This window comes from Sander lucioperca, chromosome 17 (genome assembly GCF_008315115.2).
Source record: "Sander lucioperca isolate FBNREF2018 chromosome 17, SLUC_FBN_1.2, whole genome shotgun sequence".
NCBI classification, from domain to species: domain Eukaryota; kingdom Metazoa; phylum Chordata; class Actinopteri; order Perciformes; family Percidae; genus Sander; species Sander lucioperca.
The window spans coordinates 16,184,692-16,201,097 of NC_050189.1; the positions used below are offsets into that span (position 1 = coordinate 16,184,692).

General features: G+C 40.6%; 1 protein-coding gene across 1 annotated transcript in view; it reads left to right on the forward strand.

The window, feature by feature from the left end:
• The window catches only part of LOC116036048 (neurexin-2-like), a 446,903-nt gene that overhangs the window by 342,230 nt on the left and 88,267 nt on the right, over window positions 1-16,406 (forward strand). The window contains exons 6-7 of the mRNA XM_035993813.1: window positions 1,227-1,528; window positions 15,815-15,838. Of these exons, the coding sequence (XP_035849706.1) occupies window positions 1,227-1,528; window positions 15,815-15,838 (326 nt within the window). The remainder of the gene's footprint in view (window positions 1-1,226; window positions 1,529-15,814; window positions 15,839-16,406) is intronic.

A 16,406-nucleotide genomic window follows, 5' to 3' on the forward strand; every position in this document is an offset into this window, starting at 1 on the left:
TTACCTGAGGCTGATTGTTCAATCTGCCCTTCCCCCTACCCCCAGGGGGAAACAGAGGTGAGGAGGGGTAAATGAACACAGGAAGTGGAGTGTCACTTCAGATCACAGTTCATGTTGGGAAACTAGTTGATTTGTTTAACCGCTGACTGGGAGAGAGTTACTGGAGAAGAACCTGCTGATTTGTATCACATATTTTGGATTGTGGTATTCAGCCTTTTTTATTGTTATATCTAAATTGAGATAAAACTCTATTGATCCTGCAGGGAAATAAGTAGGAACAGTAATGTGACTGGGGGAGCAGAGCAAGATATCTTCCAAAGAATCAGCATAAAACACTACAAAGACTAAATAAAAAAAAAACTTTATGTGAAATGTAATAATAGGAAATAATACGGAGAAGCAGATAAAAGCTAATCTCACGCTCACTGCCTTCACTGTCCACACTTTGACTCGTGTGATTGAGGTGTCACTGTTGTACATTTTGTTGCAGCGATACTTGCTGTTCTGACAGCTGCAGGTGTTAGTTCAGTTCCTGACAGATGCACACTGCACCTCCCCTGCTGCTGTGAGGCTAGTCTCTGACATGTGTCCATTATAACAAACTGGCTGTTTTGACTAGTAGTGTGTGAACAAAGCTCACTGCAGTGGGAGGAGGTCATGTGCTGCTGACGGAGTGACAGATATTAGCAAAGTTGTCAACACCTTTTCTTCCCTCTCTGTTTGGGCATTCATGCTCCTCCTGTTATTCTCTCTGCTGTTTCCTCTCATACCTCTGTTAAACCATCACCCTACATTGAAGGTGTTTCATGTGTCTATTATGCGTTGTTAATTTATTTTTAAACTAAAACAAATGCTCTTTTTGCCATGTCTCATGAGCATGAGAGCCACAGCAACAGTCCATGTTGTGACACTGGAATCAATAACCACAGCTAATCGGTTTCATCTCAAAAGATTTTACCTATGGGATTTTTGCAAAAAAGAAGTAATGAACTGTTAAGTCAGTGCTGGTTAAGAGAAACCTGTGAGCTATACTAGTGTTTAGTTTTGAGTTAATCTGCTCAGAAACAATCATTTATGGCTTTTAATAGCTAGAATCTGGCTTTATAATGTGTTTATTAAAGTTCCCTTCCATGCATGCTTTGGGACAAACAATTTGTGCAATCCTGCATTCATGAATTCTCTTAATTAACTTACCTTTCTCTCTCCCTTCTTTTTTCCCCCTCCAGGTAAGGAAGAATCGGTAGCCACCTTCAAGGGCAACGAGTTCTTCTGCTACGACCTGTCGCTGACGCCCATCCAGAGCAGCACCGACGAGATCACGCTTTCCTTCCGCACGCTGCAACGCAACGGCCTCATGCTGCACACCGGCAAGTCGGCAGACTACGTGAACCTTTCCTTGAAGAGCGGCGCGGTCTGGCTGGTCATCAACCTGGGCTCGGGGGCATTCGAGGCCCTGGTGGAGCCCGTCAACGGCAAGTTCAACGACAACGCCTGGCATGACGTGCGCGTCACCCGCAACCTGCGCCAGGTAAACACTGCCCGTGTAATCCAGGGCCACCGCAGCCGGAGTGGTGCCTCTGTCTGCCACCCACCCTATCTCTGCTGCTTTATTTGACTCTCCATCTTTACGTCTTTTCTCTCTGCACACGGAGCAAACAGGGAGGGTTCGTCCTACCTTCCTTGTCTCCTCTCCTGTTTTCTTGCTACCCACCTTAACACAAGTTTCTCCTTTTTCTAGGTTGACGTTGAACAGAAGGCTGGTACTGTTTTTTGTCCTCATATTTATCTCTAAAATGACCAAAGATCCATCTCACCATCATAGTCAAAGGTCACTCAAAGGCAAAATGTGAAAATACAACACAATCCAAGTGAAAATTAGACTTTAATCCCTTATCATAGTAATGATAATAGCAAATATACATCGTAATATGATCAAAGGCAACTATGCACATTTAATGTGTTACCACGTACATTGTTTTGTTATTAACGAGCAAGTGAAGAGTGCTCTGCCCAGTATGTATGCACATAATGTACTCGGCTACACAAATGGAATGCACCCTAATTTATCAAAGGTGACAATGCTCTTAAACCCTTTCTGAACAAATTACCCAACATATCGTTACAAACCTTTAATTGTAGCTAATGGAAAACAAAAGAGCCCCAGCATCCTGAATGTCTGTGTGTGAATCAGCTAGTCCATTGTTTCAATGTACTTGTTTGTTTTTTTCATACACACACATGCACAGCAAAGCCCTAAGTGCATGTACACACAGGACACCCTCTGAATACTTGACTATCTGGATGCACCAGGCCATCAATTGGCAGTTGCAGTTGCCAGCAGTGGGATACAATCAATTTCACTTGGGTAATTGTAATTGTAATGAATGGCTTGTCAGACCTAATAATGGGCATTGTAAGTCCCAGGCCAAACGCAAAAGAAGCCTGGTGTGAATGCTTTAACACAAAGATGGTGCAGCACATTCTTTGTGTGTGCCTGCAAAAACATCCCCTGAAAGGGTCAGTAGTATCAAACTGTTGCACTTTGAGACACTGAAGAAAAGGAAAACCTGGGAGCAAAGTGATTCCTAATGTAAACTAAGTGCTGTTAAATTACAGGAAGAAATGTCCATGCCAACCAGAGACTCTCAATTTCTGTCATATTGCAATAATAGTATTATATATTTCAGTGGGGTAACTTAGACATGGACAGGAAATAGTCCACGATTTGTGGAGCTGGTGTTTTAATTAGCACATGCTGTACTTGCTGTAGGATAAGGGCTAACGATCACACACTCACTGACACACACAGATTCTCAGATGCGGCATCTCAGACACACACACACACACACACACACACACACACACACATACGCCCACACACATACATAATGGGAATCAAATATGTTATGCTGTAGAGCTATGTGTGATCAGCAGAGTGAGACTAGCTTAATGAGTTTGGGAAGCCAACACGGTTTTAAAGATTTACAGCATGAGCCAACCCACCTACCACTAACTGCACCTTAATGACCATTAGGCAAGTAAGAAACACATACACGCACACGCATACTAACCTTAGACACTAGTTTCTGCCTGTCTGCCTGTCCGTCTACCCATCTATGTGCTGTCTGTCTATCTGGACTGGCATTTACAACAAAAATGTCTCTCAATTTTTATCAATTTGGAGCAATGATTGTACTACTTTTACTAAATGATGCATATTAGGGGTGTGCAAAAAAAATCATGCTCTACTGATTCATACAATTCCAAAAATCAATTCATATTTTTTTTTTAAATTGAATGTCTACTGCAATTACATGGGAAAAGTAGCTAACATTTACATACTGTGAATCGTTTTTTTGAATCGAGAATCGTTTTTGAATCGAATCTTGAGCCTTAAAATCAATATTGAATCGAATCGTGACATTTTATGAATCGTGCACCCCTAATACATGTGCAATATGATTAAATATAGTTTTGCACACAGTAATGGCTATGAAGTGGCTTGTTGAAGTACATAACTTAACTTAAATAAAAAATTGAATTTAAACTTTAAAACAAGTGGGGAGAAGTCTGAAGTAATCTAACCCTCCATTCCAAGTTAAATCACTTGATTCAGAATGACATTTACATGTAAACAAGTGTTGCTTACTTGAAACGAGCAGTGGCATCTAACAGTGTTACGCTAATCTCACGTTATTCTTGATATTGACACAAAAACAGATATTGCCTGTACTCAGTCCATGCCTTGACCCAGAACTAACCACCCACACAGTGCTGTCCAGGCGATCTCCCTTACCTCACATAACAGCTGGAATCCCCAGTGGATCATTGTAATTGACATAACAGGCAGCCTAAGTGTTAAGGAGCTCTCTAGATTTACACCGGACAATCCCCGACTGAGAGACAAGGACAGAGGTATCAATTTCATTGACCACCTCTGACCCCCGTGTTTACTCCCGGGCTGATACTCAGCTGATCAATGAGCACTTGCATGCTTCCAGGTCTCGTAGAACACACATGTATCTACATGTTAGAGGAACGCTGTAGGAAAACATTAATATCTATGAGGATCTTTTATATATATATATATATATATATATATATATATATATATATATATATATATACACATTACTTAGTCCATCAAATAAATGACTATTAGTCTTTTTCAGGTTTTATATATTAATGAATTGATAGAATCAGAATCTGGTGTATTGTTGTTACATACAAGGGATTTGCTTTTTTGTATTGGCAACATAACATACACATAGTAAGAGAAGATCTAAATAAAGACAAAAGCAAGTATTGCAAGAATCAAGAAAAATGACATTAGAAATATAAAATAATACACCACAATACACTGAATTAAAATGAAAGAGCTTAATTGGAAAACAAAAGGAACACAAACGTGCTTGTTAGCTATTACTTAGTGGTACCAATTGGGACATATGCTACAGATCAGAACAATAGTAATCGATAGCACTCAAGATTAACATAACACTGATCACTGTGATCATTGGGATATGCTGGTGCACAAAAAAAAAAAAAAAAAAAAAAAATCCTAAATAAAAATATTACAAATGTATACAGGTAAATACAGGTCAAATATTAATGAAAATATAAAAAAAGAAAAGAAAAAAGAAATCGGATTTGTTCTTTAACAGGATGTTCTCTACAGCTGCACATAGTGTCCATAACAGCAGCAAGGCACGGTGAGAGTTGTGCTTCATAACAGAGGTAAATCATTATTAAACTGAAGTACAAAAGTAATATTCAGTTGGTTGTCTTATACAATTTCATCTAGATGGGAAAATTCTTACACAATGTAGCTTTAAATACAACTGCTAATGTAAACAGCCAACCCACAATAACACGCCAGTGTTGTTTTCCACTACTCTTCCCCTTGGAGCTGACATTATATGTTGATTAAAATAGCCTGCATTCTACAAGACAAGTGTTGGATTCCAGCTCAGGTTATCGTACAGTCCCAGTGGTCTCCAAAGTCTCATCCAATCTCTGTCTGTTGTTCTTAATGGGTCTTGCAACGTCATGCCTATCTACCGCTGCATCAGTAGGCTCCAAAATAAGTAAAGCCTGTGACCTCTCACAAGCCAGTCTTTTCCTTTCCCCCTCTGTACGTGTATGTGTATATGTTCCGTCTTTCTCCACAAAACCTATGAATTTGTCAGCTTTGTGCGGGAAAAAATGAAGCAGACAGAATTAGGTGAGGTGATAGGGACTCTCCGCCAAGAGAGAGGAGAGAAGGGGGAGGCGTGGGGAGAAATGCTCTATGCCTAGCAAATGGATCACAGAGTCAGAGCTCCCCTTGGTGGCATCTGACAGTACTGCAGGTGTGTATGTGGAAAGCGATGTGTGTTTGAGTTGGGCTAATCCCTGTAAATACAGTTGACAGAAAGGCAAGGACACTTGCCTCGACCTCTCATCACTGCATGTCTCTACCCACAAAACACACCCATCCCCGCCCGTTCTACCCCATGCAATGCACATATCGGTTAGCATAAGCAGCAAGGGATCCCTCCCTCCCCTCCTCCCTCCCTCTGCTCTGCCTGACATGACGATCTACCATCATGGACTTCTTGTAGTCCTGGTGACCAACACACTGCAGAAAGAAGAAGGGCAAAGAAAAAGATGGAAACCCTCCTGTACGGGTGTCTTGGGAAATGATAGATATACCCCATACTGTACACTGCACCAAAATAGAACACATTGTGAAAATAGGTCAAATATTAAGTGTGCAATGGCACTCTAGTCAGCATAAATCTAGCAGTTAAAGCCCTTCATACACAATGCATAGTTTAAATAAAAATGACTCATTCTCTACTGTACCCTGTGCTTTGCGAGTATTTATTTTCACTCAAATTTTTTCAGGAGGGCTGCAGATACATGATCTCATCCACACACTGCTGTATTCCTTTGCATGGGTAACTCTTGACTTTGACTATTGTACAAATGGGCCACAATGCCTTGGACAGGAACTAAAACCACTGGCGCCTGTGCTATTATGGTAGGAAACCCATTACTGTCATTGCTGTAACTCAAAGTCAATCAATCAGTGTGTGTGTGTGTGTGTGTGTACTGCAGAGTAGCAGCGAAGAAAGTGCAGCGCAGGTAGAGGCTGATGGTCTGACTCTTGATAAATGTCTGGTGGTTAATGTATTGCCTTTAAACATTATATTCAGGTTATTATATCAGAAGTGAGAATGAGACGGGATCATCGAATAAAAGACGTGACCGCAGTCAGCAGCAGATTTATTTTCAGCTTTCTCTCCTGGCACATATTTGGTATTTCCGTAGCATTAAAAGGTTCAACCAGCAAACAGAGCTGTATCAAATACAGCAGAGCAACTGTCCTGTGTCTGCAACATGGTCTACAACCTAATTTGTGACTTAGTTATGATCATAGACACTGATGAGAAGTTACTGCTGTGTTTTAATATTCCTCCAGCCCGGCCAGTATCTGGACCAAGTAGTATGATTAGTTGCATGATTAAATCCTGTTGGTGCAGATCTGTTATGAGGATACAAAAGCAGTAAGCATGAATGTTTCTTTACACATGGTAAATGGAGAAGCCATTGTAAAATTCCAGTCAGTGCACCGTGTATACATGCAAGTAGACAATGCTGTTGGGAGCAGAGTGACAATTAATTGGTGAAAATCTGTTCTCAGCAGACATGAATGACTACTCCATAATGTAGTAAAACGTGAAATAACCACCTGCTATGCATAACAGGGGAATATTTCACCCTGCTGCTGTGTTGTCGACTAAAAGCTTTTGTGATGGTATTTGTGCGACCTCTATGAAATTGTGAATGGTTTGTTGATATAATAGCATTGCAATGGCGGGACAAATGATGGATACCAAGCTTATCCTAATGTATTCTTGGAGGGTTAGGGTTAGCTAACTTTCCATGTAGACGATCACTGGAACAATCAGAACAGCCCCACACAACAACGGCCCTTCTGCACGTTTAACAGGCACTTGTGTCCCACAGGACAGCGCAGGCAGTCAGGGGAAACTCGAGACACACACTGGCAGGGGAAGGAAGTGTGCGCTTGTACGTCTGTATTTTTGTCTGTTCATGAGAAGAAGAGAGAGTGAGAGGATGAGTGTGTGCCCAATAGAGAGTGGGAAATGAAGCGCAGTGCAGCTGAAGGAATATCAGAGCAGTGGGAGGATCGGGGGGGAGCTGAAAGAGAGACAGCAGTTGGTTCCCTTCTAAGAAAAGAAAAAAAGAACAGCTTTCTTTTATTTCCCCAATGTGACTTTACAACCAGAAGATTCAACACACACTGTGTCACAGAACTGGGCCAGTAGCTTAGCAAGCATTTAGATAGACAGACCTCTGAACTCAATATCTCCCTTTTTTTTTGCTATCACATTTCTCCTTTTATGTCACGGTCACCCTTTCCCCCCATTTTACTCTCTTCTACAGTATCATCTGCCCTTCTCTTGTATTTGGCTGTCCCTCTTTTTTTGTCTCCCTTGATGTTCCTTAAGTCCCCCCACCCAGTCACATCTCTTTTCCATATAATTGATCAGTGGATGCAGCTATTGGTTTATTGAATGGATCAAACAGACTTGTCCATGCTCTTTTAGTGCTAAATGCACAGCCCTGAGGTTCAGCCTCCGGCCCAGCGTGTAGTTGAATTAGGCGAGCTTTGATCTGTATCAGGATCGAGTTCAGCAAAGGCCCAATGAGAATTATAATCTGTTACGCATAGGAAGTGACCACTATGAACCACTGATGTAGTTGTGGTTTTTGAGAAAGTGGATTTCTTTCTACACAGCCTTAAAATGTATAGAGAAATGCATATATGAACATATGAATAAGCATATGAGCATATAGCCCAGATTGATTCAACCTTTATGTTTGCTGGTCTCCGATCCCCTGCTAACAGTGTGTTTTCCCTATCTGGCAACAGTAGTGGGACTTTACTTTTCTTTGAATAACAACAAAGAAGATAGTTAGCATGAAGTAACATGGCAAATATACAAAAGAAAAAAAAAATTGTGTGCATACCTCTAAAGATTAACACACCATTTTCCAAGGGAAGAAAAATATGTTACTTTTAAAGTGTTGATCATTGTGAATCCACAGACATGCATGTGGTTGTTTATTATTGAGGCTCAAACACACCCTCATAGTCGATAATGGAGAATACAACTTAACGCACACAAACTTTAAAATCAACAAGACAACATAAGATAAATTCCAATAATGCAGACATTGTGATTCAGTTGGGCACCAACGCATAAACACGCCCCATCAAATTCTAAATGTCTTCTATGCTCCATGCATGTCTTCCATACATAATAGAAATTGCTGCTGGCTAACTGTATGTATTCATATTCAACACACAGCACTGTTCTCAGCCTGCGCCTGCATACACCCTCTCAACTACTATATGGTTGTTATATATAGAAACAGACCAAGAAGTCGCGGGATGGAAAACCTTTGATAAAAAAGAGACTTTCCAGCCAAAAAAATAGTGTGATTTGATAATGAAACGCCGCCACAGCTCACTCGTGCCATGACTGCAAAATGAATCAGGGAGACTCATTGTCATTTATTAGTGTTGTAAGATTCCACATGCGGTGTGATCTTCTAAAAGTGTTATTCCTTTTGAATTCCAAATGTACTGTTGCACATTAAAGCCTTCATTCATCATTTAGCCACTGATATCTTGTAATCCCTGTTACTAAGACATCAACACATTTAAGAATCACGTTTTAAGTGGCAGGTCATGTTGAGGAAACAATCACATTCATTTCATATGAGACGACAGAATGAGTCATGCCTCCCCCTTCAATCAAAACAAGATGCCTAGACGCTCCCCGCCTCTTTGTTGTATTTTTCTATCTTCTCCTCTCTCACTTGCTTAGATTTGTCATCCATTTCTGTAAGGCATGATCCTGCAATTACACCCCCCCCCCCCCCCCCCACACACACACACACACACACACACACTTCTCTTCCTCCTTTGTCAGTCCATCCATCCTCTCCCTCCCCTCTCATCCAACATTCCTCCAAGAGGCAGCCAGAATTCCTAAGAGAGAACCAATCAATTCCTCTCCCGCTCCTCTTCCCCTCCCTTTCTCTCTCATTTTGACTCCGTCTCTCTCATCCATTCTTTCTAGCAACTTGTCACTAAGCAACGGTGTCTGCCATGCTGTTGGGTAGTGAAGAGTCCCTGGTTACAGTACTCCAGTAGTTGCTTTAAACCTTTTCAATTCCTCAAGTAAAACGTCCTAATGTCATTGATAAAAGTCTGAAAAGTCCAGATTTACTAGGTAGCATTATTAGCCCTCATGCCTTAGTCCTTGGACCTGCTGTGTACCCATGGACAAGAACAAGAAAAAAAGATCCAAGCAAAAACAATTGGGTTAAACTGCTAAGCGGAAATAACAAATTAACTAATTAAGCCAGATATTTTACTCTGCAATTCTGGGCATACATGTTGTGGCCACACCACACATACACCTTGTGGATTAGCTCCAACTATTCACATGTTAGCGTCTCAGTAAGGTCAGCGTAATGCGTTCAGCATAATGACAGATTGAACCTGTTGTGGCCACATCAAAAATACCATTCACAGTGCTCAACAAACTGCAACGCACTTGCATGGTTACGATAGGAATTGCTATTGAACGCAGGCAGAGGTAGTAGATATGTTTGATGTACATAATGACATGCTAACACCCCTGTAATTCTCTCTCAGTTTACTGCGAGTGACATTTTAAGTAATCCTAATGTGCTCCAGCCGAGAGGAGGCATCGTGTGGATGTGCTTTATTATTCTTTTCTTGTGCTTTCCCCATACTGATCAGAGGTCAGCCCCTCAAGCACAGCTTGTGCCTGTACATTGCCCAAAACTACAAACCCTTCTAGCTAAAACATCAGCCTGGTCATTTGATACAACACTGAGAGGTTCTGTGCATTTGAGGGGAGAAAAAAAAACTAATTTGCATCACATTTCCACCGCATTAGCATATACCGCCTGTATTCCCACACTCACTCACTCATCAGCCTCATTTGCCGCTACCTGCTCCAGCACTTTCATGTTTATTCATCCCTCTGTCTCGGAGAACTATAATCAGATAACAAATCTCTGCGCCATTAGCATATTCAAACAGGTAATAAAATGCTAGTGAGACAGAAACAGGTAAAAGAGATTACAGGAGGCAACAGACCACAATTATAGGCATCCTTAGCCAAATTGGAAAAATGTTGTCCTTTGTACTCTTTAGCCTGGCTGTAACATTTCTTTTCATCAGGTGTGTTCACAGGTACATACAAGCTATAAACAAACAAGAAGAGCTATGTGTTCACAACTGGATCCAATTTTATTTTCAAGAGATAGGAATGAAAGTTAACTATACAGTTAACAGGGCTGATATAAATAGGCTGTTCATCTTTGTTTCCCAATGTCTTATGAATTCCTCAATCACAGTGCCTAGTAGACATTTGAGCATTGAGCTAAGCCAGGCTAAGTGCATCCACAAAGTAGTCCAATGCAATGTCATATTGGTGATTTCTACGGTCAAAGTACAATGGAATCCACTCAAGAATTCGAGGTACATCATTAAAAAGCAGTTAGCCAAAGCAATATCAAATTGATTCACTGTAGCTTCGTTTATTACTAATCAATACTGTAACATGAAATTGCAATCAACATTTGTACTTGGTGGTTGCCATTGAACTCATCCTGATGGAATGTAAAGAGAAAGAAGGGACAAGCAGGGAGTCAGAGATGGGAATATAGAGGGAGGCACAGCAGAAAAGGAGAGAGAATAATGACCATCTGCATCACAATGCACAATATGTTCTACTGCAATTTCCATGCACACACACACACACACACACACACACACACACACACACACACACACTGTTTGTTTGCAGACTTCTCTCCGCTGTAATTGCTGTGGCATTTATATTTTCACCTGAAGCCTGTCTGCCAGTTTCCATTACTTGGAGCCAGATTTGGAGAGAGGCAAAGTAGAGTGAATGGCAGATGATTGGAATGAATGTGAAACCAAATGTACCTGAAAGAGCTATTCTGAATCAAAGCCCAGTTCCCCTCCATCTGACAGGGTCACTCACAGTGTTGCAGATGGAACACCTAGTACACCACGCAAAGCATAAATACCCAGCAAGGCACATAGATGTGTAGAATATGGATGCTCACACATATACAACCAACACAAATTGAGCTTGTACTCGCACAGGTAATTTCATGTGTCTCTAATAATTAATTCAGACTCTGAAGTTTCCGCTTGATGACAAATAGCACCCATTCTCCACCCTCCCACCCTATAATACTATTCCACAATATGAGTTTCATCACTTATTTTCAAAGGCCCACATTAATAGGAGAACGGTCATCAATTTTAGACCGTACTACATTACAATGATAAATCTATCTGGACTGGGAATCTTGGCTCGACTGCACTATCCATTTGTCATTAAATATGTATTCAGCTTATTGGCTTGTGGCCGCAGCAACGTCCACGTGACAAGTGTGTAAGAGATCAGTAACTAAACCAAAACGTGTGCATACATGTAGGTTAAAGGAGTCATGTTGACTGTTCTGTTCTCTGCGAAATGTGCAGCTACGAAACACTGATAGTGGAAAACAAAGTGAGCAGCATTAGCATTAGCTCATTCCCCCATGTTTTTGCTACCCCATCGCCCAGTATTTAATACATAAAGATTTCTTACCCCAGGGATCCCTGTGAGACAGATGCAACACAAAGTTGTATGCCTGGGCCTGTGGTTGTTTACATGACTGGGAGCATCATCCTCCATCAGCAAACATCATCATTCACAGCCTTCGTTTTCCCACATGGGTCAATTACAGAGAGGGTGAAGTGCTGCCACAGCAGGGGCTCCAGGCATGTTGGGTTTGAGGCAAAGTTGAAACAAGTACAGTACACGGGAAAGGAAATTTTCTGTAGTTTGTCTATTTTTGATACTCTTGCATCCCTGCTCTCCTTTATGCACGAGAGTTGTTTATCTCTAAAATCCCTAGCCAGATGTATCGTTTGGTACTCGAGTTGTTGTAGTTCCTCTAGTCCATTCTGTTTACTGTTTGATTGCAAAAATAGAACACAACTTTAATTTTCTGCACAGTTGATCTTGACAATAAAGCAGCAGTTCAGCAGTATTTATAGTACTCAAGCAGTAAAAAGTCTGACTTTGTATAATAGTAATAATAATAATCTCTGTTTTAGCTACAGAGTGAGGCATCTCACTTCTGTTCCATCTTTGTTGGGAGTCACACATGCTCAGTAGCTAGGTAAGGACTACTAGCCAGTCAGAAGCAGAGTATGAGGGCGTGCCCTGACAGTACCTAGGTAAGGACTACTAGCCAGTCAGAAGCAGAGTATGAGGGCGTGCCCTGACAGTACCTAGGTAAGGACTACTAGCCAGTCAGAAGCAGAGCATGAGGGCGTGCCCTGACAGTACCTAGGTAAGGACTACTAGCCAGTCAGAAGCAGAGCATGAGGGCGTGCCCTGACAGTACCTAGGTAAGGACTACTAGCCAGTCAGAAGCAGAGTATGAGGGTGTGCCATGCTAGCAGCTAGTCGAGCATTATAACGTGTGTTACAAAGTGACCACGTTTGTCTCTGAAATAAAGGCTGGACTTCAATAGAGCTGTTTGGAGCAGTTTGTGAACAGTGTTTTCTGTTGGAGATGGTAAGTCCCTTTGGGGTGGACTTTGGTCTTTTTCACTTTGTAAACCTATAACATGCACAAAAAAAGATATATAACACAATAAAGGAAAGGGGAAAAGCCAAAAAGCATAATATGAGCACTTTAACTCCCTATGTAGAGTCTCTTTAATGGAATGGTTGGGCAACTATGGTGCAGATAAACTTACAATAAATAGTTATTATATTCAACTACCCACTAAGCTTAATCAAGAAACTTCTTGTATATATGCCAACAAACCTGCATATGCATATGCAGCTTACTCACTGAACAGTTGACTCATACAAGATTCTGCAGACACCAAGGGTACAGAACTCCATATGCAATATCTTCCTTTCATGTCCACCACCCATCTTTCTTACATGCTGCCATCACTTAATTGTGTAATTTCCAAGATGATCAGCAATTTTTGAAGGAGACATTTTTCACAACCTTTGCAGGGCTGTTGTGTCAAAGATCTAATAGAGCGATAAGTTCAAAACCCAGATGTCAAATGTTTGTTAGGGATCTAAAACTAAACTTCAAAATGCTGCACCTAATAATTTCTCATTTCTTTCCCCCTGCTGTAACACAGACTGTCTTTTTTTTTTTTTTTCGAGTGTAGAAAAGCTCACAATTATTGTCACCTTTTGTGAGAGTGCATTTGTCTACCTTAATGAACCAGCGTCATGTTCCCAGTCACTGGAGCTTCATATCTATCAGATCCGCGCTCTTCAATGTGTCAGCTGTTGTTTTTCTTAACTCAAAGACATGGGAGTGCACTGTGGTGTGTATATACAAATTCCCATCTACAATTGAATCTTACTCACCAAATTAATGGATTAAGAGGAGTCATTAGACAAAGTGGGTATCTGGTGACAGCACTTTACCCTGACCCCGGTTTAAAGAGTGGGCGTGCATGCAGCTTCCAAATGGCCAGTTAGCCCCTTGGGGAGGACTTTTTGTTTATGTGTATGGTTGCCACTTACAGTTAGCTCCCACACAGATGGCTCAAACACATTGTATTCCCTCCCACACACAAACACCCACATTACTGTACATACTGTAGATACTACAGGGACAAACTTGGACATGAAACATTGTGGTGGCCGTTTCAATCTGTACGTATGTATACATCTCAACTGCCGACTTGGATCTTTGTTGTGAATCGTTGAATTAAAACAGCACTAAAACAGCACTAGGTAACATTATAACTGTATGCAATATGTGATCTGTGTGTTAGAAGCCTAAGTCACAATTTGAATAGATTGATTGGTGAATAGATTCACCCTTTTTGCCCTAATCCCGGTGTCAGATATGGTCACCCACAGCAGCTGACAATTTCAACTTTCAGGTCGAGATGTAAGATGTCCTCTAGATGTCCAAGATCTCAGTGATAAATCGTTTACCCTCTCACTGCTGATACAGACAGGGGGTCTGGGCTGACTTAACACCACCACTCAGTAGCCTGGATAGCCATGTAGAGATATTAGTCAGAGCTAACCAGCCTCGAGAAGCTACTGCCAGACTCTCTGTTTCTATGCTGGAAAAAGCTTTGACAGTCAACAGAATCACATTTATTGACATTAAAACTATACTGAATCTCTATACTTAATCACTATTGTCACTAAGTGATTCAACAGATTGACAAATTTAGCAGTGGTGCTCCTCACTGGTGACTGAGACCACCATTGTCGGATCAGCTGTGATTCACAGCGTGTTACTTGTTAAAAGCATGTTAAATGACCATGAGCACCACAGAAACTCAGAAAATCTGAATCTGATTAATCAGTTGTAAATAATAGGCTGCTGGGCTACCTTATGGGCAAAGCTAGCAACTGAACTTAGCTTGGACTAGCAACAGACTACACATACTACTGAACTGAAGACAGCAAAGTGAAGTTTGGCCCTATTCTCAGAACTGTCACCTTTTCCATCAGCTGTGATGCCATAGCAGTGACGTGGTGTTAGAAAGACAATGCACATAGGAATACAATTTGCCACACAATTCCTTATTTTTTTATCCATATATTTACATTTCATGTTGTAGTTTGCATGCTTTTCTCTCCCCAGGGACCACAAGCATTGCTCTTTATTGTGGATATGGCTTAAATGACTAAATGGACATCTCTCTCTCTTTCAGGAAGCTGCAGATACCAGGACTCTCAATGAAATCCCTCTGTCTCTCTCTCGTCCCTTCTCTATTCTTTTCTCTCATGCTCAGTGAGAGTATGCTAAACTATTTCTGTTTCCCTAAATGCCCCCGATGATTTCACTGAACATGTAGTTTTTACCACAATTGTCCATTTTTACAATGCAATAATTGATTTTTGGTTTTCTCTTGCATATATCGCATTAGCCCCTTATGACTACTTGGGGACATTTTGCTAAGCGATTAGCACACGTTCAAGTCATCAAGACATGATTGGCCTTGCCCAGTATCGCCAGCCAAGCCCGCTGACCAGATTACCCCTCGGAGTGAATATTTATACTGATGTACTTCTCCCTCATCCCCTTTCCCTGCTTAAAAGAAGCATCCCCATCAAAACTACCCAAATCCCCCACCCCTGTGGAAGTTGATTTGCTAACTCTTGTCTCTCTTACTAACAACAAGCTTCAGAATTCTTCCAATCTGATTCTTTTCATTGGTGAATTTTCTTTTCCCTTACCTTTTTATGATTTCAACGACTAACACTGTGTCACTCACGGAATGTGAACCATCTGTTGTTTGCTCTACTTAACTTGCGACTTACATACTAACAAATGTATTGTTATCCTTTAATTCCTTTTAGTTTTATTTTCTTTTGTAAATGACCCTTTTAAAACAAACTAATTATACAATTGCTTTCTTTATTTCTTTATTTGGATGTCTTACTATACAAACAATAGGAAATATATTTTCTTTTTAAATTTATATTTCAATATTAGGTTATTTTTCTGTTATTGAAAGGAGAAGCTGCTTTGCACAAAAGGCGATTTTCTTTTTTCTTCTTTTTTTTTCGCTGCCACTTTTTTGGCGTTGAGGTGTGTTTTCTTGAGTTTAAGGTTTGTCATTATTTATTTTTTTTCTTTCTCCTCCCCCTGTTTTCTCCTGAAGCACGCAGGCATTGGACACGCTATGGTAAACAAACTGCATTATATGGTAGATATCATTCTAATTGTCTTATTCTTTGGTTTGCCCTGGGTTTCCCGTTACCTCTTTCTATTCTGTTTGCTTTACTGAAAGTACAATCCGCCATCAATTCCAAGGTAGCTGAAAAACTCCACCTCTCTGTTTTTCTTTTAGCCCTCTCTATATATATGTTATTGCTTTTTATTGCCATCCAGTCCCCCCCCCCTCCCCCTTCCTAAAAAGAATTGGCGTGTTTATCCAAAGAGGTCTGCCCAAGAAGATATAGAAATACCATAAATTTTAGACTTTAAGATTTTATTTGTTTTGCTGTTTATTTTCTGCCCCTTATTATTTATTTTTCCTTTACTTCAAACACGATCCGTATGAAGAAATAAAGAATCATAATGCAAAATATTTTCTAGAAAAGTATTAACAGTTACCTTTATTTTATTTATTTATTTTTTTTTTGTTAATCCCTGTTTCCTCCTGATTTTTTTTCTTAGAAGAACCCTATGAAGTGAGCGTACACAGCAGACTTCTCAAACACACAAATAGCCTATTGGAGCAACTCCAGTGA